Source organism: Hevea brasiliensis, chromosome 1 (assembly GCF_030052815.1).
Source record: "Hevea brasiliensis isolate MT/VB/25A 57/8 chromosome 1, ASM3005281v1, whole genome shotgun sequence".
Taxonomy (NCBI): domain Eukaryota; kingdom Viridiplantae; phylum Streptophyta; class Magnoliopsida; order Malpighiales; family Euphorbiaceae; genus Hevea; species Hevea brasiliensis.
In genome coordinates, this window is record NC_079493.1 from 116,311,655 (window position 1) to 116,336,118 (window position 24,464).

The 24,464-nt window shown below is 26.6% G+C and overlaps 1 protein-coding gene across 3 annotated transcripts; it reads right to left on the reverse strand.

Annotated features, from left to right (window-relative positions):
• Nucleotides 1-1,853: 1,853 nt before the first annotated feature.
• LOC110650839 (probable receptor-like protein kinase At1g80640) lies at nucleotides 1,854-6,001 on the reverse strand. Of its 3 annotated transcripts, none has more exons than XM_021805959.2 (10): nucleotides 5,590-6,001; nucleotides 4,740-4,919; nucleotides 4,369-4,616; nucleotides 4,151-4,283; nucleotides 4,003-4,066; nucleotides 3,791-3,887; nucleotides 3,574-3,673; nucleotides 2,503-2,621; nucleotides 2,314-2,403; nucleotides 1,854-2,215 (listed from the first exon to the last, which is right to left on the reverse strand). In XM_021805959.2, exons 1-10 carry the CDS (start codon nucleotides 5,759-5,761, stop codon nucleotides 2,072-2,074), a joined length of 1,347 nt encoding a protein of 448 aa, XP_021661651.1. In that variant the 5' UTR covers nucleotides 5,762-6,001; the 3' UTR covers nucleotides 1,854-2,071. The 3 variants fall into 3 exon arrangements, with proteins under 3 accessions (XP_021661651.1, XP_021661652.1, XP_021661649.1); XM_021805960.2 differs by having other exon boundaries at nucleotides 2,503-2,582; nucleotides 4,369-4,619; XM_021805957.2 differs by having other exon boundaries at nucleotides 4,369-4,619; nucleotides 5,590-6,000.
• Nucleotides 6,002-24,464: the final 18,463 nt, after the last annotated feature.

Sequence of the window (24,464 nt, forward strand, 5' to 3'; positions counted from 1 at the left end):
TCACAATATCCTATCTTGTGTATTTATTTATGTGATATTTGAAAAAATATAATGTAATTTTAATTAAGTTTAATTATATTAAACATACATCTTATCTAATTTAAGGGTTAAAATGAATCTCTTAATTAAGGAATCTACTTAATAATCATTAAAAGAAACTCATTAAAAACCCATGGAGATACCAACCATTTATGTTGGTTTTTACAAATATTTGCAACATCTAATTTTATATTTAATATTAATTCATTGACTCTATTTTAATTGCATTAGTAATAAAAATAAGAAGAAAAAATATTTAAAAATTAAAAAATTATATTAAAAAAAAAAGAAAAATTAAGAAGTTAGTTAGAGAGAGGATTTTATTTTTAAAATGAAAAATACATAGAAAGTAATATTAGAAAAGCAATTAGTGAGTGTGGATGATCAAACCTAAACTAATTCTTACCCATGATATTATTTTAAAATTATCTTAATATATACTTTATATTTATAATAATTTAGAGTGACCAATGTAATTATCCTATATCTATAGAAAAAAATAATAATTATTATCTTATAAAATTACTTTCCAGTTATCTGGAAATATAATTCATGGAATTTCCATTGTAGATTAGTAACGACATCTCATGTGCACAGCAAGAGAGAGAGACATTTCTTTTAGTTTCTTTTATTATTATAAAAAAAAAAAAAAACTTATTCACCTTAAATTTGTTCTTATAAAAAAAGTAATTAATATGAATTATTTAATGAAATTAATTCTTTTTTAGTTTGCAATTATTTAATAAAATAGAGTTAATTCCTGTCCATTTTTCCCTCATTTAGGTCGATGCCCTGGTGATTTCTGTGCATTTTAATATGTTCTTTGTGGTCTCCGCAATGAACAATCTTGACGAACACGTTCTTGCTGCTTAGTGCAGAGCCACTATGTGCTTTTCAAATCATAAGATTTTTTTTTATAATTTTTTTACACATATATGTGGTTGTATATAGGAAAGAATTTTTCAGGATTGAGAAATTACTTTTTTAAAATCTCACTCACCCCATTAATGAAATATTTATTTGTAACTTATATTATTATGAAACAAACTTCATTGAAAGGTTAGGCTTGATTATGTCTAGTCGTAGATGGGGTGGGGAGGGGATGATCTCAGGCTGAGTTATTATTATTATTATTATTATTTTCAATAATTAATGCCTGAGGTCCCAAGCCCAGCAGGCCACACGTTGCCAGGTCATGTCCACCATAATCATGGCAGGGCAATCAAGGTTTTGGTCGACTCCCTGGATAGACAGGAGTCTATAGCCACCAACCATGCACATTATGGCTATTATTATTATTATTATTATTATTATTATTATTATTATTATTATTATTATTATTATTATTTCCCAAATCCTTGTTTCGTTCATGCACTAGGAGGACAATAATGCAGGGAGTTCATGTATATAAAAAGCAATAATGCTGTACAAAAACTTCTTGAAGCTTGTCCCTGGAATTCAATTTCAGAAAATGATCCCAGGACCACTATTATTATCAGCTTTTTTTCATTATTGTTATTGATGAGCAGGGATTAAGATTAGGGTTATCTACCCCACTGCTAAAGAGAGAGATTGAGATTGAAGTTAGTTGTGATCATAATCAGAAGAAGGGATCACAATACTTGTGGATTAAGGATTAGACTGAACATGCACCTCAAGAAATTAGATTTCACAAGATCACCGTTGAGGGATTAAATTGATCTATCTTTCGGTTTATGGACCACATGAGTTATCACCATCATGGAAAGAGACGGATAATTAATTGTTGTCATTGAACCTGTGACTGTGAGCTACCTAATAAAGAGATCAGATGGTTCAAGTTCAAACCTAGTTCTTGGAAATCCACCGTTACAAAAACCATAATATGGACAAATCACTTTTGATTCGATTTATTTACAACTGTAATGACAAGGAAAAAAAATTCTATAATGATTTGCATATATCCAAGTCTATGAAGGATACAGTCGCATGAAAAAGAATGATCACGAAAGAACACAAACGTATCTGTATATTCCATTATCATTGTTAGAATTCACGCAGAAGGCAGAGGTTCTGTAATTCTTAGTGACCCTCCAAGCTCGAGAGGTACAAGAGGGATGAGTGAATGCAGAACATCAGTTATCAGCGGCCTATAACTCGGTTCTTGTTGTACGCACAGTACTGCCACCGCAGCTACCTGCTCAATGATAATACATAATTCAACTTGTCAGCTACAAACAAGAACAAAAAAGTTATAAGCACAACACTGATAGAATTCCAATACAATGTATGTACCTGATATAAGTGCCTTAAATCCATAGTATCCTTGATAACAGGGTCCACAATATTCGGAAGCTTTGATCTATCAGTAAGTTGAGGCATGGCCTACATGTAAAAAATGGGATAATTAAGCTTTACAAGCCTGGAATTCTCATAGGAATTACCTCAGAGATTAAATCTACAGTCGTGTTAAAGGAAAATTACCCATGTTACTATAGACAGACATTGATCTTCTGAAATCATTTCCACTGGTTTTCTTCCCATGAGTAGCTCCAGAAGAACAACTCCAAAAGCATAGACATCACTTTTATCAGTTAATTTTCCTAGAAAACTCCAAAAGCATATGATTAGGTCTCACCTTTCATCAAAGCAAAAAAAAATACTAAATACCATAGAAGTTTAAGTCGGAGCCCTCACTCTCACAGCATCAAAAAGTACAAAAAAGAATTATATTGTTCTCAAAAAGGAAAAGGGATGGACTGCCTCCTTCCTCTTCCAATCATTTGGATGTATTTATAAAGGAAATAGGCCAGTCACTAGATCCTTATCCTTGAATTAATTGTCAACATTCATACAAACAACAGAATGATCATGACAATATATACATGCCTCATTCGACGGCTCTGACTTGATACTTGAAGAATATGTTGTAAGTTTCAGAAGCAAAAGAAGTCCAAATGACAAAGTTCTAACTGGTTTTAGGAGTCTTGATTTCACAGCAAAGTGGATAGCATTCTCAAAAAATTTTGAATATCATTCTGACCACTGAAAGACATGTTAGCTTCATTATAACCATAATGACGAATGATGATAACAAATTAATGCTATTGTAGGTCAGACACGAGGCGTTGTATGCGAATCAGTGGGCCAGGGTATGCACTAACAAAATTTTGAGGGAATGGAAAATATTGGCTCTAAGTTACGAACTCTAATGAGCTAAGAGATCATGTAAAGAAAAAGGAAGAAACAATACTGGCTTTTATCCTTTAAAAGTAGGAAAATTTCATGGAAAAATATCATGCCTCGTTCAAACATTTGGATACATTTCTTGATATGTTGTCCACTGGAATTCATAAAATGCATTTCCCACAAACATACTCCTATGTCTAAACAACTAGCAATGTACAAGCATTTCAAGTCCAATTCTCATGATAGAGCCAAAACAAAGATATCTATCAGAAGTAATTATTTCATCTATTTCATGTGATGGAAATGACAATAGCACAAATGTAGAGGATTAAGCAATGATACAAAATACAATTTCTACAAGCATACCATGCAAAAGGTACTCTGGGGCAACATAACCTAGAGTTCCTGAAAGCTTTACGCTTTTGGCTTTGATTCCAGAATTAACAGCAAGGCCAAAGTCTGAAAGCTGAACAAGAAAGAACTCAATGAAGGAAATAATTCTAGTTTTCATCATAATAAAAAGTAATAGACAAGCACAGGTGAGGATTGCAATGCTTGTTAACCAGTTAGATAAAGCTTTTACCTTGGCATTGAAGTTGGAATCCAGAAGAATGTTTGATGACTTTATATCTCTGTGGACAACAGGAGGATTGCAATGCTCATGAAGATATTCTAGTCCTCTGGTCAACACCAGTCCCAGTGACCACTAGTTAGCACAACAAAAAGAAATATTCTTTGGAAAAGCAAAAAGAAAAAGAATAAAGTTAACAAAGCAAAATTGAGCATTGCACTTACCTTGCAACATCAACAGCAATTTTCATACGCAGAAGCCAAGTTAATGCAGATCCATGTGTCGGTCCTAAAATTTTCATCATATCATCAATAAGCAAAAGGATTTATAAATTCACACCTTTCATTGTTTTTTTCTTCTAAGGAAGTATACCATGCAACTGACTTTCCAAAGACCCATTCTGCATTATTTCATACACAAGAAACTTCGCTTCATCATGAATGCAGTAACCCAACAACGAAATTATGTTCTGATGCTGAATTTTCGTCAACCAATTCATTTCATTCTGCACTTGAAATTAGAAGAAAGATCCTAATGAGAATTCATACACTCAGCAATAGATAAGCAAACCAATTTCAGCATGACATTACCTCAAATTCTCTTTGCACATTCCGTCCTACGCCCTCCAATTTTTTTACAGCAGCAAGGAGTTTTTCATTGACACGAGCTTTGTAGACACGTCCATGACCACCTTCACCCAACAAATTATTTTCTTGGAAATTGTTTGTTGCAGCTTCTAGCAATTCATATTCCATCACAGCAATGGAATCCTTATTACCAACCATCGTCAAGGAATTTAATTTGCCCAGAACTGGACTGAGGGAATGCCCATTTCCAGCTTCTTAATATTGAATTAAACAAAGAAAAAACAAAATTTGGACATGTAAGCATAATTGTGGTGAACTGTTTCCAAAGAAAAGATGTAATCAAGGTGAAAGCAACTTCAGGGTAAAGAAGATACCGAAATTTTGTTTGCCTTTCAAGCTAGAGTTCTTGGAGTTTTTCATTCTGTGGATACAGAAACATGACAGAAACACCAAGATTGCTCCAAGGAGAGACGAAGCAACGACTAGTGCTATAAGGATTCTCTTGTTCAAATCTTGATGGTGCACTACTTTATCCATAGGAGCCATAGGCAGTCCTGGATAAGCAGGAAAACAGCATTAGCATAATATATTATATTTGGAATAAAAATAAAATAAAATAAAATAAAACAAAAGATCAACATAATCGGCATTCAAGGATGAAGGAAAAAAAAAAGGAGAAAAAGGATAATGATATTTGCAGCAAATTATGAAAGTTGAACGAAATATTAATCTCACATACATCCAGGAAAGAACATAAAAATGCATGTACCAAACCAAAATGATATTTAACCCACAGAATCAACCAACAAAAGTAATTCCCCTATTGACGGTATACACTGAGGGGAAGAAACAGTATAACACACAGAAATGAACAAGCTTATATTGAATTTTCCTGATGGTGCTACTTTTTTTGGCAAAATCAAATGATATAAAGTTAAATTCTGGTGCAATTTGCACTCTCATGGCTCCAAATTGTAGGATCTTTTCCTTCCCTACATTTACCCAACAACCAAAAACTGCAAAGATTGAGACGAAATCTATGCCAAATCAAATGGCTGCACCCAGGTTTCAGATTTTGAATTTGAATAGCAAAACCATTTACCCATGAGATCAAATGAAGAATATATTTATGACATAAACAGAGCACTAAATTCAAGAATCAAAACCCATTATGTGAAATCGCTAAGAAAAAAAAAATTAAAAAAATGTGCACAGTGGACGTACCTGGAGATTGAGTTTCCATTTTTGCAGAGAAGAACGAAATGGGCTCTTTCTTAGCAAGAAGGGCAGGCCTAGAATTGGTGGAGAATGTTGACTCTGGTCTGGCATCAAGCAAGAAAAACAAAAATGTGCTAGACAATGCCCACATGGGCAGAAACAGAGCAAGAAGGTTCATGTCCTGTTTCTGTAGAAGGAGATTTTTATAGCAAGGTTGTTTGGTATTGGGTCTTTTTTTTTTTTTTTTTTCAACTTGAAATCAAAACTTAAACAAACTTTGATTTTGCTTGGCTATATTTTCTGTTTGTAGGAATGAACTGAAGACTGTTGCAGGGAAAACAAGAAAGCAGAAAGAACACTTTTTCTTTTTTTTTTTTTTCCCAAGAGAAACTTTAATCTAAAGGGTTTATATTCTGTAGTGAAGTTATGGAAGGGGCAAGTGGGCGTGAAATCATGTGGCAGTTAATTAAATTTGAATGCTGGCAAAACTCGCACTCTGAGATGTGGGTTAATGGCCACGTAAGCCAGTGTTATTAAAGGTTTTAAATTTTTTAAAATAATAATTTAAATTTTTAAAAATATTTTAAAAAAATACAAAACCTTAATATCATTAAATTTTTTTTTAAAAAAATAAATATTTAAATTAAACAAATAAATTTAATATTAAAATTTTAATAATTAAGTTTATAACTAAATAATGTAATTAATATTGTTAATAAATAAATAAAATAATTTTATAAAATCTTTAAAATAGATAAAAATATTAAAAGTTATAAATATTTAAATTTAAATTTATTAAAAAATATAAAAAAAATCATTTTCTTCAACTAAATACTAAAAAAAATGCAAAATTTTCTTTCTTTTCTCATTAACCAAATACTAAACATTAACCTTAAAATCTCCTTAAAAAAAAATTTAAGTATCATTAAAAAATGTATGAATATTATTTTATATGTAAGATAAATAACACAAGTCATAAAAATGTGTAAAAATTTTAAATTTAATTTTCTTATATAGATATAAGATTCCATCTATACTATAATTGAGAAATAAAAAAAATAAAATTATTTTTTATAATTCTTTATTTATAAATTTTTATTTTTATGGCTTTTATCATTTATAATTCTTTTTATTAAAGCTAAAAGTAAAATTGAAAAATAAATAAAATCTAAAACTATTTATTATAATTTTTTTGTTAGCTTTAATACAAAAATTTTTATAGCTTTTGTTAATTTAAATTTTAAATATAAATTTTATGGCTTTTGTTATTTATCTCATATATAGAATATACTCATATATTTTTTTAATGATATTTAAAAAACTTTTAATGAGATTTTAAGGTTAAAATTTAGTGTTTGATTGATGGGAAAGTAAGAAAAATCTAAATTTTTTTAGTTTTTAGTTGAAATAAAAGATTTTTTTATTCATTTTTTAATAAACTTAAATTTAAATAATTATAAATTTTTCAATAATATTTAATTTATTTCATAAAATTATTTTATTTATTTATTAACAATATTAATTAACATAATTTATTTGTACACTTAATTATTAAAATTTTAACATTAATTTATTTGTTCACCAGATTTAAATGACTTTTGATTTATTTTTTAAGAGTTTAAATGTCCTTTTTTTTATTATTTAACAGAGATTTAACAGTAATAATGTTTTAGATTTTTTTAAACTATTTTTAAAGGTTTAAGAGTTTAAACGGCTCTTTTATTTAACGAATCAAAATTTAAATAAGTATTAAATTATTTTGATCTTCAGGCTTGAATACTCAAAACTTTTAAATTAAGGGAGTGAGAATTTAAATTTGAATCTTTCAAATAAATGATACGTCTTCAATTATTGGTTAAACAGACCAGGCGTTACAATTTACTTTATCGGTAAATTTTTTTTATATATATTTTAAGTTATTTTTTGTAATTTTATTTTTTATTACGAGAATTAAGAGAATGTGAACTCAAATCTAAATCGATTAAATGAGTAATACGCTTTCGGTCACTGAATCAAATTAAATTACACTATTTTTGGTAATATTAATATAACTATTATTTAGATGGCAATTTATATTTTTATATAAAATAAAAGAAACAATTTATATTTATATTTTTAAAATCTGTTAAATTAAAATAAATTCACAAAATATAAATATCTCATCAATCACATATTATAGCACGTACCAAACGTTCAACCTATCAAATTTTGAGAAAAATTGACAGTGACAAATATTTTATATACAGTAATTGCATACGTTTTAGAATTACATTTGAATTTTGACTAGATAATGTGATGACATATGATGAATAATTAAAATTTGAATAAATTATTTGAGTGGTAGTTGTAATATTCTTTTCCTAATTTTTTATTTTAATTTTTTGAAAATAATAATAATTTAAATTTAAATTTTATAAGATAACTAGTTAATTATTAAATTAGGGATTTAAATATGAAGTATTGAACTTAGATTCTTCCTTTTCTGTCATATAATTTCAACAATAATTGATTAATCTCAGAAAAGTTTATAATTAATTAATTTGACCTGAAATTTTAAAATTAAATTGATAATGATAAAATGGGCAGGTGGAAATGTAGCTCTAACTATAGCATTGAATAAAACAGAAAGGAGTTGAGAATCCTAATCACTTGATTAGTCATTTTCAAGCATTGTCAACTCTTTATAATATGCCTATCAAGAAGAGACAGTCCATAATTAATTTTGAGTTGCCCATGTGATTCTTTCATTCTATTAATCAAACATTCACTGATCTTATTTTACTCTTTAATGATAAACAAAACTTAATTAATTAGCTATTATTTGTTGTTTAATTAAAATAAAATTAGCACGGATTTTCTTGTTAGTAGAACCATTTAATCACTATATACATAGTTACCAAACCAATTATTTTTTAGATTGGTCCACACTAAAATATATTTATTTGGATATTTAAATTTTATACTTATTTGGTATTGTGCTTAGAGAGCTAAAATTATTTTTTTAATAAAAACATTATTTTAGATATCGTTAAAAAAATAATTTAAAAAAGTTATTCTGATATTTTAGTGTTTTTATGATTAATATTTATCAAATGTAATTTTAAATTACTTTTTAATACTCTCTAACTAATGTATTTAAAAAAATTATTTTAAAAAAATTAAACAATTAATATATATAAAATTAAATATAATTCATAAATTTTCCATAAAAATAAATCAATTCAAAAATTAATTCGGTTCGATTTAGTTCTTGTCCTAGTAAGGATTAAAATTAAAATATAAAATGTTTAAATATGAAAATTAAATAATGTAATTAATATAAATGAAATTTAAATAAAAATGCAGGGGGTTGAAACAAAAATAAAAAATTGAAGAATCAAATAATAATTTTTTAAAAATATATTAAAATTTATATGTAAAATTTTAATTTTATAATTTTTTAATATATATATATATATATATATATAGGTGAATTTGTAATTTTAAAAATCTATGAGAAGCCAGAGCCTTCATCTAGTGCGGCCCTGATATAACTAAAAGTGATAGTGCCGAATGACATATTATGGAAAGTTCAGTAACAACACAACATGCGTTTGGCCAAGAAAAATTGGTTAGAATAATGAGGAGGAAGATTTGTGTTTGTGGGAAATCATTTAGATTAAGGAGGTCAATGAGCAGAACAAACACACAACCTACAAAATTGATTGAGGCAAGAAAATTTATCCTAATTTCTATAACAAAAATGCAATTAATTGGAAGAAAAAATAATTTCTAAAAAGTTGGTGTGGTGTGATTTTCCATATGATTCATGCGTATCTGAATATATAATTATTCACAACTAATCCTCTATACATTTCTTGTTTATATTATGTACTTCCGTTCTAACATCTTGTCAATTGTTGAAAATATGAGATTTTCTTTTTATACAATTAGGGTTAGATGGTATTTGGATAATCTAGTTCATTTAATTTAAAAGGGGTCTGTATTTTATTTTAATTAAAAAAAATATGAACTCAAATGATTCCTAAAATTATGAAATCACTTCAGTGATTCATATGATCCAATTCTAAATTAATTTATTTTTATTTTTTTATATATATTTTCACTTGTATGGGCTGAGGGCTATGACCCATGTAAGTAGTTGCATCAGCGTGTGTTGATAATATCACATATTTTGGTTGATTTGGGCTCTGATTTCTCAGATCCTTTGGATTGGGCAGCCTAGCCTCTTCAGAGGCTCAATCTTAGATATCAAAATTCTGTTTTATATTGCGGTTGGGATATAATTATAAAATATTTATTTAAATGTATAACTTAGAGTGTATTGAAAATTAATTTAAAATAATTAAAGAATTTTTTTAACTATTGTTTTTACCATATTTAAAATAATGTTGTTAAATTTTTTTTTTTAAAAAAACTTTTTAATACAAATAAATCTCTTATTTAATTTAAATTCTTTACTTTTTGAAAGTTCACTTACCGGTAGGTAAGGACTTCACTTCTCAAGTTTCTTCACTTCTCAAGAAATTTGCTTTCTTCACTTCTCAAGAAATTTAGATAAAATGTCAAAAAAAAGATTGATTTTCACACTCCATTGACACTTAAAGTTTCCTAACTAAGTTACTCCAACCAAGTAAGATCCAAATCTAATTTGGCTTGCTTCACTTTACCAATTGGGGTTTATTCCACTCATAGTCACTCAAATTAGGTGGTTGTATTAGTATCATCTCTCAACTTCAATCTGTATTATAAAAATCTTGTAACTTCAATTTGAGTATCACTAAAATCCTTATAACTTGTTATTATAGTTTTTCAGGTTAACTTATAGTTAAATTTCATTCATCGTCCCCGACTTAAATAGATTTATCATAATCATCTTTAAACTTTATAGTCAATTTAAAATTTTTAATCTTCATTTATTTTTTTATTTATTTTAAATAAAATCATACTTTTAGAAATAGTTTAACATTTTTATAAATATTTATAATTAATTATTTAATTTATCATATAAATATATTATTTTTTCATATATTATTTTTTAATTCAATTTTAGGTTAATATCTAAGAGATTTATGTCTAATTTATCTTAATTCCTTTGTTTTATTTTAATGTTAGAATTTATTTTGAAAATATTTAAACATAATTAAGTATGAATGCTTTAATTCTTTTTATATAGCTTGATATTGTATATAGTTTTGGTCTTTATTTGTTCATTATTTAGAACATTTTGTATTAAAATTAATAAATTAAATTAAAGTTTAAAGATTTTTGTGAGATAAGTTAAAGTTGAGGAATTTGTGTATTATATTCATCGAAGTTGAGAGATAACTTAACTCAACTCAACTCAAGTCTTTATCCCAAAAATTTAGGGTCGGCTATATGGATTTTCTTTCTCCACTCTAAATGAAGTTAAGAGATAACAAGTGAAATTTAATCATAAGTTAACTTAGAAACCTAGAAGGTCGCAGGGATTTTAATAATGCTCAAATTAAAGTTCATGGATTTTTATAATGCAAACTAAAATTAAAGGATATTACTGATACAACCAACTAAATTGAGGGACTATGAGTAAAATTAACCCTTACTAATTATATGTAATAATTAATGTAATTGAGCAACAACATAAGATTGAGTTCAAAAATAATAATAACCTGTTTGGATCATGGTAAGCCATGATTTATTAATGTGGGGTATGATTCTCATTTGTGTATGGGAAAAATGACAAGTCGTAGATATAGTATTCTATGGTTTTTCCATGGTTTAAAAATCCTTAGATTTGTCAAGTTTTTAAAACCACCAAATCAGTGAGTAAGCATGATTTCACTTATTTTTATTCCAAAATTGCCCATATATAATTAATAAAATTATCTCTTTATCCCTTGAAACTTTATCTACTAATTACTGCTTACTCTGAAATTTCTATAATAATATCTCGCCTTTTCTTTCTTCACTGCTTACTCTCAAATTTCTTTATAAATTAATATTTTATTTAAAATATATGTTCTAAATTATTTATATATTTAACACAGTCGAAGAGCATTTTAATAATCTTTCCATTTTATTACCAAACAGAAAAAGATTATTAGACTATATTATACCATACCATCATCTCAAATATACTAAGAATAATTACTATACTATATTATACAGTACCATACAATACCATACATTACTAAACTATCTTACACTCAATCCAAAAGGTAAGAGATTGAAAAACAGTTCACTTTTGGTTAAAAAAAAAAAAAACTCTTCTTCTTATGGGTATTTTTGTATTATCTTAAATTACTAGAATTCTAATTAATTTGTTATCAATATTAACTAACCATATTGAAATAGATTGTGTTAAAATTTAATTTAAATGACTTTATAACAGAATTAATGTGCTTTAAATAAATTAAAATAACAATAATAAAGTGGCCAAATAATATTGAGAGTAGGGTTCTATCATAGTCAAACACTCAGGTGCTTAACAAATCTGAAGAAAGTAACCAAAAATAAACTAAACTAAACAAGAATGGCTTACTCGCTGCAGATCAGATTATCGAAAGTTCAGAACGACCGTGTAGGCACTGGACACCAAGCGAACTTTTGCTCCTTTGAGAAGAAATCAACAATGAAATCCTTGAAAAGCAAAATCTATTCAAAACTGTTTCCCTCGTAAAGACAAGAAAGATACAAGACCAATCTAAAAAGAAGACTCTTAAAAGTGAGACAATTGACGCATCAATTAATTCATGAGCATTTATATAGTTAATTTAAATCAAGGGGTTGATTCAGGTGTTAAGAGAGATTCATTAAGTTTGAGAGATTTTAGATTTAAATTTTTTACTAAAATTTTAGTGCGGTGACATGGTTGCTTAGCCGCAATATTCTTTATCAGGTGTGTGATGAATTTCGTGCTCTTCACACCTTGAATTAAAATAACAAAACCGATCAACTCAACTCAAACCGACCCAATTGTTTAAGTCAATTTACAAGATCGGTCTAATTAACTTTTTTATTTGGAAACATCTCCTTGCATCAATCGAGCTGATGAATTATCCATTTTTACTTGAAAACACTGCCTTAAAATCTCTATCTTCTCATAATTGCGTCAGAGCTCCAGATCCTGCATCTTCACTGAAATCCCTAAAATCCATGATCCTATATCTTTAATACAACTTTTGTCCCTTTTTATGTATTTATCATAATGCTAATAAGATAATTCCTAAAGTTTGTTTCATTTCATATCACCTTGTCTAAATCAATTACCTTTTTTTTTTTTTTTTAAATGGATAAGGAGGCTAATAAGAGTGCTTCTTGCCCTAGTAATGTTATGGTACGCTTTGTTCTAAACAAATTGAATTATGGAGATGCAGAGGAACCGTACTTCAGGGATTGTATATTTATTTAATATTTAATTTTTCTTATTATAAATTATAACTTTTTAATAATTGTATTAGTTTATTTAAATTTTTATCTTTGTTTTTTTAATTTTTTAATGATGATTTTTTATACTTAAATTTTAATGGTGTGTGTGTGGATTGTTTTTTTTTTTAATATGATTTTTTTATAGTTAATTTATATACCTATTATTATAAAATAAAATATAATTTTTCATTGATACCAAACAATCAAAAAATCAGTTGTTGCACATCCAATAACCCGACCGATTAATCAATTATCTCTTATATCAAATTAGTCGGGTTGTATTGAAAATTCATATTCATTTCCTTAACTTAGTTTGGGTTGGATTAGATTCAAAATTTAATCTAATCCAATCCATGAACTGGGCTAGATGAATCTACCTAGATACTTATTTTTTTATATAAAAAAATTATTAAAAATAAAAAATTATTTTATTTATAAATTTAAATTTTAAATATAGTAATATATTAATATAATATATTAAAACTTTTAATTTAAAAATTAAAATTTTATTTTTTTATTTATTAATTAAATATTTTAAGACGATATAAAATGAAATTTAAGGCCACCTCTATTTAGTTGACGTGAGAAATAAATGTTTGAAAAAATAATAAGAAATTTTTACTTAAACTTAATTTATTATAAATTTTAAACGTTAATATATACTTATATATCTCATATTTTAGGGTTACAAATTCATCACTGCACATTTATATAAGGCTCTTCTTGTCAAAAAAATATGGCACATAACACTAGGCACATTCCTCCGCGGAAGAAACTCTACCCATAGCCCATTTCATCCTCCAACTACTCGGTTTCTCTTTCTCAAGCCTAAATTTAACAAGGCATTGTAACTCGAAAGTATTGGTTGGCCTATCTCTTACCATCTACTGCAAATATTATATGGCCATTATCACGTTATTTCTACTCAATTCATAAAATATTTGCATTTAACTTAGGTTATTTAATTAATTAATATGTTGAGATTGAATTCTGCCATTTTTAATAATGAAAATTCAAATATTATCATTTTTAATTTCAATAACTCGTTGGTAAATCTAATTGAATTTTTAAATTATACTATAACTTATAAATTTAAGTTTGAATTCAATTATGGGATCTTATTAGGTGTTTTAAGAGAATATGTTTCTTCTCTCACAATGAAATGATGCCTACATCTTATAATCATGAAATAACTGAATTATTGTAAGTATATGGTACATTGAAAACTAGTGCATGAGGAGTATCATATAATTTTTTGCACAAAAATAAAATCTGAAATTTAATTTTGTAGCTTTTGTGCTTCAAATTTTCTCTAGTAAAAATGATTATAGATATGCATAACTATAGTTGATGACAAAACCATAAGTGGACTGCAAATTTCCTGTTATTCAGGGCATTTGCATCTAATAACTGAGGAATTCTCTGTAGGTATTGTAAATCTTGAGCTGTAAAAATGGGCTTAGCTTTAATTAGCAAGGACTACATAAACAAGACTGGCATTACTATATAATAATTGTAATAATTGTGGCCATGCATGAGCTATAAGCAAGAGCAGCAAAATGGTCATGTACTGAAAAAAAATGAAGGTTAATCTAGTGATTCTGATTCTTTTGTCACTGCTTTTGATCACCAAGTCTCTCACAGAATCCACAGCTTGCCAGAAGGCTAATCAACCAGAAGAAGAAGAAAAGAGCTTGTGCCGCTCCCTTAAAGAACTAAGGGCATGTTTGGTATAATGTAATTAAAATTGTAATGTGATTACATTTCATTCTACCATATAACCTGAATGTTTCTTGTTCGTGTCTTCATACTCAAATGTGCTCACACAATAAGCAGAAAATAGTTGGTCATGCTATCTCTGTTTATATATTTATGTTTACTGGTTTGTATTGATGTGTGATGGTAATGAGTATTCAACAACAGGAAAAAATTCTTGGCAAGATTTCTAAATTGTTTATCTAATAGATCAATATACTACTTATTCTCACAACTGAAAATTTTTCTTCGCTACCACCAGCTCTGGTCCGTGTGTCTGAGAAGTAAAGGCTTCATGAGTTAAATATCAATGGATTGATGTATAATTAAAAATTAATAAAACATATATAAATTAATTAAATATAACCTGTTAATATAAATAAATATAATTAATTAAATTTTAATTATTTATAATCAAATTTTCAACATTATTTAATTATTTACGTCTATTTTAATGGTACTAGTTTTTGCAAAATGTGTATTGCATATTGTTGTACTCGTCATAACAACTCGTAATTTAATTTTTGTATATAACTTTTTATTAATTTTTGTATATTATAAAATATTATCATCGTTTATAAATATTATATTTTATTATTTAAATTAAAATATTAATTTTAATTTCATATTAATTAATTATATAAATAAAAATATTTATTAATTTAAAATTAATTTTTTATTCTATCATTATTTTTAAGAAAATTATGTGTTATACTATTAACCTATAATATTAACTTAATTATAAACTTAAATGTAATATAATAAAGAATATAATAAAAAGTTTTCAAAAAATAAATAGGCAAAATATTTAAAATTAAAATAAATTAATAATAGCTCATTAAATTTAATTCATTTAAACTTTAATATTTTATTTTTTCTAGAAAAAAGTTAGATTTGCATGTATTTAATTTTAATATTTCATAATTTAAAATAATATTAACTTACATATTAAAATTTTATATTTAATGTGAAAGAAAATTATTTGTAAAATTAGAAAATAGAATTATTTTTGAAATGAATTTTTGTTAGTTTAGTGCATTATTATTATTATATAATTTTTATTTCTATTATATCGATATCTTGAAATTTTATATTGTCATATTACTTAGTACAAAAAAATTTAAAACCTATTTAGTATATTAATTATTTAATATATTTAATAAATATTTTTAACTTTTTACTTATAAATTTTAACTTAGCCTAAGTAGTTTGTGCTTAGCCAGTCCCAAGCCCGGATAAAAGAGGAGGATTGCGGTAGGTGACAACCAGCGTAAAAATTTCGTCACACCTCATGATATGGATTCTTACGATATAAACGTTGGGGCATTCTCTACTTACAAGGCACTAAATCAGAGCCCCACTGTTATGAGAAATATAAAGGGTGAAGAGCGTTCATCGAAAGCGACTCTCCATGCCACTCCGACACCCGAGTGTGGTGTTAAACGAGTAAGGATTTCCACATCATAGACGGGTGTGGGTAAAAAAGTTAGTCCATAAAATAGATAATAGAACAGAACACAAGATATGCATAGAGAATAATATAAGATATCATAGAAGGAGATCAATTAGAAAGGAACAGGATAGGAGGAGAATCAGGGTTGATACTTGGAATGTTGGATTACTTATAAGAAAATTAATGGAGCTTGTGAATACCTTGAAAAGGAGAAGAGTGAATATTGCTTGTATTCAGGAGACTAAATGGGTAGGAGAGAAAAGCAAGGAAGTGGGTAATTCAGGATACAAACTGTGGTTTACCAGAAAAGAGAGGAATAAGAATGGAGTGGGCATGATCATAGATCGGACATTGAAAGATGCCGTAATAGCTATGAAAAGAGTAGAAGATAGAATTATACTAGTAAAGCTAGTACTAGAAAGAAAAATAATAAATATAGTTATTGCTTATGCCCCATAAATAGGACTAGATAGTGACAATAAACAAAAGTTTTAAGAAGATATGGATGATCTAATACAAAGCATACCGAATGAAGAGAATATTCTCATTGGTGGAGATTTGAATGGACATATAAGAAGTGATAGGCAAGGTTATGAGAATGTTCATGGAGGTTTTGGTTTTGGTAGTCGAAATGAGGGGGGGGGGGGGGGGAAAGAATCCTAAATTTTGCAATGGCGTATGACCTAATATTAGCAAATACCTACTTTATAAAAAGGGAGTCACATTTAGTGATTTTCAAAAGGAAGCCAAATTGACTTTCTCTTAACCAGGAAGACAAATAGAGCTTTATGAAAGGATTGCAAGATTATTCTGGGAGAGGCTTTAACAAGTCAACATTGGTTAGTGGTCTTAGATATCAAGTCTATGAACAATTCAAGTAAGACTAGAAGAAATATTGTAGCTTGAACAAAGTGGTGGGAGTTCAAAAGAGCAAAGCAAGTAAAGTTTAAAAATGAGCTTATCAAGTCCGAAGCATGGAAGCTGGATGTGGAGGCCAATGGTATGTGGATACAGATGGTATCAAATATTAGGAAAGTAGCTAAAAAAGTACTTGAAGAGTTTAGAGGATATGGACCACCCTCAAAAGAGAGATGGTGGTGGAATGAGAAAGTACAAAAGGCAATGAAGAGAAAGAGGGAATGGTATAAGAAATTACCTAAGTGATATAATAATGAGGCTTATGAACGGTATAAGATAGCAAAGAAAGAGGCAAAAAAGATGGTTAGTCAAGTAAGAGCGCAGGCCTTTGAAAAGTTATATGAGAAACTTGGAATTAAAGAAGGGGAGAAAGATATTTATAGATTAGCAAGGAGGAGAGAAAAGAAATGTCAAGATCTCAATCAAGTTAGGTGCATTAAGGATAAAGAAGGAAAAGTATTGGTGAAAGATGAGGATATTAAAAAAAGATGGAGAAATTATTTTGATGATCTTTTTAATAATAGTCAAAGTAGTAATAGCATGAATATAGATTACAAAGCAATAAAAAAGAATGTGAATTACACTAAAACAATTAGATCTTCAGAAGTAAAGGAAGCACTTAAGAGAATAAAAGTGGGTAAAGCCTGTGGACCCGATGGAATACCAATTGAAGTGTAGAAGTGTTTGGGAGATGTGGGAGTGGCATGATTAACTAAATTATTTAATAAGATTCTAAACTCAAAGAAAATGCTTGATAAATAGAGAATGAGTATTTTAGTACCTATTTTTAAAAATAAAGAAGACATATAAAGTTGCTCAAACTATAGAAGAATTAAACTCATGAGCCATACTATGAATTTGTGGGAGAGAGTTGTAGAACATTAACTACGTCATGACACTTCTATCTCCCCCAATCAATTTGGCTTCATACTTAGTCGTTCAACTATGGAAGTGATCTTTCTCATTAGAAGCTTGATGGAAAAATATAGAGATGTGAAGAAAGATCTACATATAATTTTTATCGATTTAGAGAAGGCTTATAATAGTGTTCTAAGAGATGTCTTATAGAGAGTGTTAGAACAAAAAAGGCTATGTATTAGGTATATACAAGTGTTGAAAGATATATATGAATGAGCAATTACTATTGTTTACAGAGTGGGAGGGGACACAAAAGATTTTCCTATCTCAGTTGGATTACACCAAGGTTTAGCTGTGAGCCCTTACCTTTTTATATTAGTTCTAAATGAATTGACGAAACATATACAAAAAAGTATCCCGTGATGCATGATATTTGTGGATGAAATAGTTTTGATAAATGAGATGCGAGAAGGAGTCTATAAAAAGTTAGAGCTTTGAAGAAGTGCTCTAGCGTCAAAAAGTTTTATTAAGTAGAACGAAAACAGAATACATGTATTGTAAGTTCAGTGAAGGCTAAACTGGTGATAAGAAAGGAGTTAGTTTGGATGGAGTAGTATTGCCTCAAAGTAATCACTTTAAATATCTCAACTCAATCCTTCAAGTAGATGAGGGATGTGAGAAGGCTGTTAGTTATAGGATTAAAGCCAAATGGTTGAAGTGGAGACGTACGACGGGAGTTTTATGTGATCGCAAGATTCTTAATAAGTTGTGATGTAGCCCAACCGCAAGTGCACGGGTCGTACAAGTAATATAGAAAAGATATCGTTCCCACGAGGGGTTGTGTTAATGATTGAATTTTTGATATAAAAAGTTGACTAATTTAAACTATTTTTGAAATTAAAGCAATAAATTGATGGATATTGAAGTATGAAATCTATATGTGCAAAATCAATAATCTATTCAACAATGTAACGATTTAACTAAATTTGCATCAAATTAAAACAAGCAAATTGAAATATGGCAAGATTTAAAATGGCAAGCAATTAAATTCAATTAGAAATTAACAATGATAAAAAGGCGATTCTGGAGTTCGGGAGTTCATATTTAAGCTATTTTGGGATTTTTAAATGGGTTATCCAATCTTGTGGAACTTATGGGTTTTAAGGAGATTAATTCTTAAATCCTTTGAATACCCTTTCGAGTGGGACAAAGAGTGCCTTAATCAATCTAATCCTACTTTCGTGGAGTTAAAGTTAATCAAGACCCATTAAGTTCCTTAATTAATCTATAAATCCTCTTAATCCTTAGTCTATTTCTAGATCTAAGTTAATTAAGTCCAATTTCTTGATTATCTATCACAAGGTTTTCTCCTTTCGATGCCTCAACCATGGATTAAGAACAACACTTAATGGGATCCTACACTAAGCATGTCATTGAGCACACAAGAAATGAATAAAACTCATGAAGACCACAAAATATGGATTACCCAATCAAAATCCATAAAATATCTCAAATATTACATCCCAACTCCAGAATCTAATGAAAACTACTCACTATCCATAATATTTACAAGGTATTCTGAGTTAATATGGAAATAAAACCTTAATCTAAGCTAAGAACTAAGAAACCCAATACAAGAAAGGTAAGAAATATGCAAGAAAAGAAGGAAAATTCCAAATCTGGCTGGAAATGGTGGGAGTGACATTTTTGACTCTTCAACTGCTGCTCCTCTTTCTTTTCCTTTTTCCTCTTCTTTTTTCTCCTTCTAAAATGGGATAAGGGTTTATTTATAACTTTTTCTGACAATGAGCCCTAAAATGGTGTGTTTGAGGTGTGATTTTCTGAGGGAATCTTCTACCAGCTCATTATGAAGTCTTTGTGGGACTGCATAAGTGGACTGCATAAGTTATGCAGTCCCTTATGCAGTTTTAGTTTCAGCTCTCTGCATTTAAATCGCATGAGCAAGGTGCAAGACTGCATAAGTTATGTAGGATTCCGTGAGGTTGCATAAGGGAGGCACGAATCTGCATAAGTTATGCGGCAACTTATGCAGATTTCGACAGGTGTTTGGGACATTATTTCTTCTCCTTATGTAGAACTGCACAACTTATGCGGCAAGTTATGCGCAATTTGGCCAATGCATATTTCAACTTTGAAACTTGTTTTTGACATCTTTGGTTGTAGAAATCACTCCTCAATGGTAAAATTTCTTTTTAGTTCCTCAAAAGCACCATTTTTCCTACAAAACAAAGTAAAAATTACAAATTAATCCAAAATTGGCAATTATAAAAAAAACTATCTAAATAACTAATGAAATTAGCTAAAAGTGATTAATAATCAAGTAAAATGGCTATGAAATTAAATCTAAATGACTATGCAAAATGTATGTATCAAGTTGAAAGGAAAATTTTACCGTACAGCCATACAACCAACCATGTTATATGGTAGTGAGTGTTGGGAAATGAAAAAGCTGTATGTGATCTTTCTCCATAGATCAACTATGGAAGTGATCTTTCTCATTAGAAGCTTGATGGAAAAATAGAGAGATGTGAAGAAAGATCTACATATAATTTTTATCGATTTAGAGAAGGGTTATAATAGTGTTCTAAGAAATGTCTTATAGAGAGTGTTAGAACAAAAAAGGCTATCTATTAGGTATATATAAGTGTTGATAGATATATATGAATGAGCAACTACTATTGTTTACAGAGTGGGAAGGGACACAAGAGATTTTCCTATCTCAGTTGGATTACACCAAAGTTTAACTGTGAGCCCTTACCTTTTTACATTAGTTCTAAATGAATTGACGAAATATATACAAAAAAGTATCCCTTGATGCATGATATTTGCGGATGACATAGTTTTCATAAATGAGATGCGAGAAAGAGTCTATAGAAAGTTAGAGCTTTGGAGAAGTACTCTAGAGTCAAAAAGCTTTATTAAGTAGAACGAAAACAGAATACATGTATTGCAAGTTCAATGAAGGCTAAACTGGTAATAGGAAAGGAGTTAGTTTGGATGGAGTGGTATTGCCCCAAAGTAATCACTTTAAATATCTCAACTCAATCCTTCAAGTAGATGAGGGATGTGAGGAGGCTGTTAGTTATAGGATTAAAGCCAAATGGTTGAAGTGGAGACGTACGACGGGAGTTTTATGTGATTGCAAGATTCCTAATAAGTTGAAAGAAAAATTTTACCGTATAGCCATACAACCAGCCATGTTATATGGTAGTGAGTGTTGGGTAATGAAAAAGCTGTACGTATCTAAGATGAGAGTTGCGGAGATGAGAATATTAAAGTGGATGAGTGGCCATACTAGACTAGATAAAGTTCGTAATAAGAGTATTAGAGAAAAGATATGAGTAGTACCAATTGAGCATAAGTTGAGAGAAGGGAGATTGAGGTGGTTTGGTCATGTGAAGCGTATATATACGGAGGCTCCAATTAAACAAGTAAAGCACATTGGGTTAGAGGATAGAAAGAAAAAAAGAAGTAGACCTAAACTGACTTGGAGGAGAGTAGTACAATATGACCTAGAAGCATTACACATTTCCGAGAATTTAACCCAAAATCCTTCAGAGGGGAGAAAGAGAATCCATATAGCCGACCCCAATAAATTTTTAGGATAAAAACTTAGCTGAGTTGAGTTTAATTATAGATTATATTATATATGTTATAAATATAAATTTAATTATGCATATCATAATTAAAATTGAATATATATATATATATATATATATATATATATATATATATATATATATATATATATATATATATATATATATATATATATATATAAACTTAAAAAATAATATGCAACATATAAAATATTTTTAAACATATATAATAAATAATTAATTGGAAATATAAATTTGAAAAATTAGATACTAATAAAGTATTTTACTTAATATTATATTTTATTATTTAAACTAAAATATTATTTTTAATTTCATATTAATTAATTATATAAATAAAAATATTTATTAATTTAAAATTAATTTTTTATTCTATCATTATTTTTAAGAATGTTATGTGTTATACTATTAACGTATAATATTAACTTAATTATAAACTTAAATGTAATATAATAAAAAAATATAATAATAAGTTTTAAAAATATAAATAGACAAAAATATTTAAAATTAAAATAAATTAATAATAAATGAAAATTAGTTCATTGAATTTAATTCATTTAAACTCTAATATTTTATTTTTTTCTTAAAAAAAGTTTGATTTGCATGTATTTAATTCTAATATTTCATAATTTAAAATAATATTAACTTACATAATAAATTTTTATATCTACATTAATGTAAAAGAAAATTATTTGTAAAATTAGAAAATAGAATAATTTTTGAAATGAATTTTTATTAGTTTAGTGCATTATTATTATTATATAATTTTCATTTCTATTACATCGATATCTTGAAATTTTATGTTGTCATATTATTTAATATAAAAAAATTTAAGACCTATTTAATATATTTAATAAATATTTTTAACTTTTTAATCATAGATTATATTATACATGTTATAAATACATTATTGATTAAATTATAAATATAAATTTAATTATGCATATCATAATTAAAATTGAATTTATATTTGTGTGTATAAATATTAACTTAAAAAAATGATATGCAACATATAAAATATTTTTAAACATATATAATAAATAATTAATTGGAAATATAAATTTGAAAAATTAGATACTAATAAAGTATTTTACTTAATACTATAATACAATATATCAAAATATATTTTATATTTTAGCTAATTACTTTTTATAAAATTTTATATAATTAAATAGGGCTAAAAGACAAACAAAAAAAATTAATATCTTTATGTCAATTATCAATTTTAGTAAAAACTTTTAATTATATCAATTTAATCATAAACCTTCCAAATGTTTTTAATTTTAATAATAAATTTAATTAAAAACAATTAATTCATCAATTGATAAAAATAATTTAAATTTTTTCCTTTATTATCAATTTTAGCTAGTCCTTTAAGTTTTATTAATGTATTCAATAATTATAATATTTTTATTAATTTTAATAAACTTCATGCTAATAAAAAATAATAAACGGATAATATATCTAGTATTACTATTTGAATTTTTATTTTTTTTTCTCTTTTTCTTTTTACTTATACTTTTAATTCACATTCTTTCATTCATTTTATTTCAAATTTAAGGAAAAAAAAAGAAAAATCAAATATTTAAAAATAAAATATAAACAAATAATAAAATCAAAATAAATATAATAATTTTTAAAATGATAGATAAATTAATTAAAATAATATTTTTTATCAATTTGAGAATAACTGTTAAAATTAATATAAAAGATAAAAATATTGACTAATATTAATAATGCATACAAATATTTGAATCGCTTTTATCAATTAAATAGTCGAATTAGACTAACTTCTAACGTTAAAACTAATATCAAAATTTGATATTAAATTGATGAAATTAAAAGGTTTGATTAAAATTAAAGAAATTTATAAAGGTTTTAATTCTTTTAGTCATTTAGCTATTAAATAATAATATAAAATTTATATAAATAGATAAAATTTGAAATGAATAAGTATTTAAATTTGATATTATGATTTTTTTATTATATTTTAATATAAATTTAAAATATATTTTTATTTTAAATAATTAATTATCCAAATAAAGTCTAAATAATTTTTATGGATAATATTTTTTAAAATTTTTTAATATTTTTATAAATTATAATATTTTATTGATGTAAAGAATAAAATTAATTTGAAAATAGGACTAATTAATAGAAAAAATTCTAAGCACTTTTTAATTTTATTTAAAATTTTAGTTGATTTTATTAAAATTATAAAATTAGTTTTAGTTTTATTACATTTATCAAAATTAGTCAAAATTGAAATGCAATTATAATAATTCATTAAAGTTTTCAATAAAAATTATTTTTTAATTTATTATATTGAACAATAATTTGAGAATATAAAATTATTTATTTTATTTTTAATAAAAATTAAATAAATAAAATTTCTTTATATATAAAGATAAATTTTATTTTGATTAAAGTTATATTTTCATTAATATAAATAATTAAAAAAAGGCTATAAATTTGTGACTAATAATATGGTTCATCTACTTGAATTTGAATTCGATTAAAATTTAAATTATTGATTTTAATATGTAGTTAATGCTAAATAATTTTTAATAAATTAATAATACTTATAGGATTATAATTATAGAATTATTATATTAAGATTTATAATGTATTTTTTAGTATATGTAGAATTATTATTAAAATTTTAATTTATATTAATTAATATAATATTAAAAAATTGATATTATTAGGTATTTAGTGATAATACTTAATCACTAAAAGTTATTAGTGACAATATACAATATTGTAGAATGGATATCATAAATGGTTTAGTGACAAATTTTTTGCCGCTAATCTTACGATGGCACTAGGGATGGTAATGGGTCAGAATT

Bases quoted from the DNA above. Each gene is read 5' to 3' on its own strand.
- LOC110650839 (XM_021805957.2), bottom strand. From the start codon at position 5,761: ATGAACCTTCTTGCTCTGTTTCTGCCCATGTGGGCATTGTCTAGCACA. The intron at 4,920-5,589 runs GTACGTCCACTG...CTGCTTATCCAG, and splicing joins AATGGAAACTCAATCTCCAG to GACTGCCTATGGCTCCTATG. The intron at 4,620-4,739 runs GTATCTTCTTTA...TTCAATATTAAG, and splicing joins GAAAGGCAAACAAAATTTCG to AAGCTGGAAATGGGCATTCC.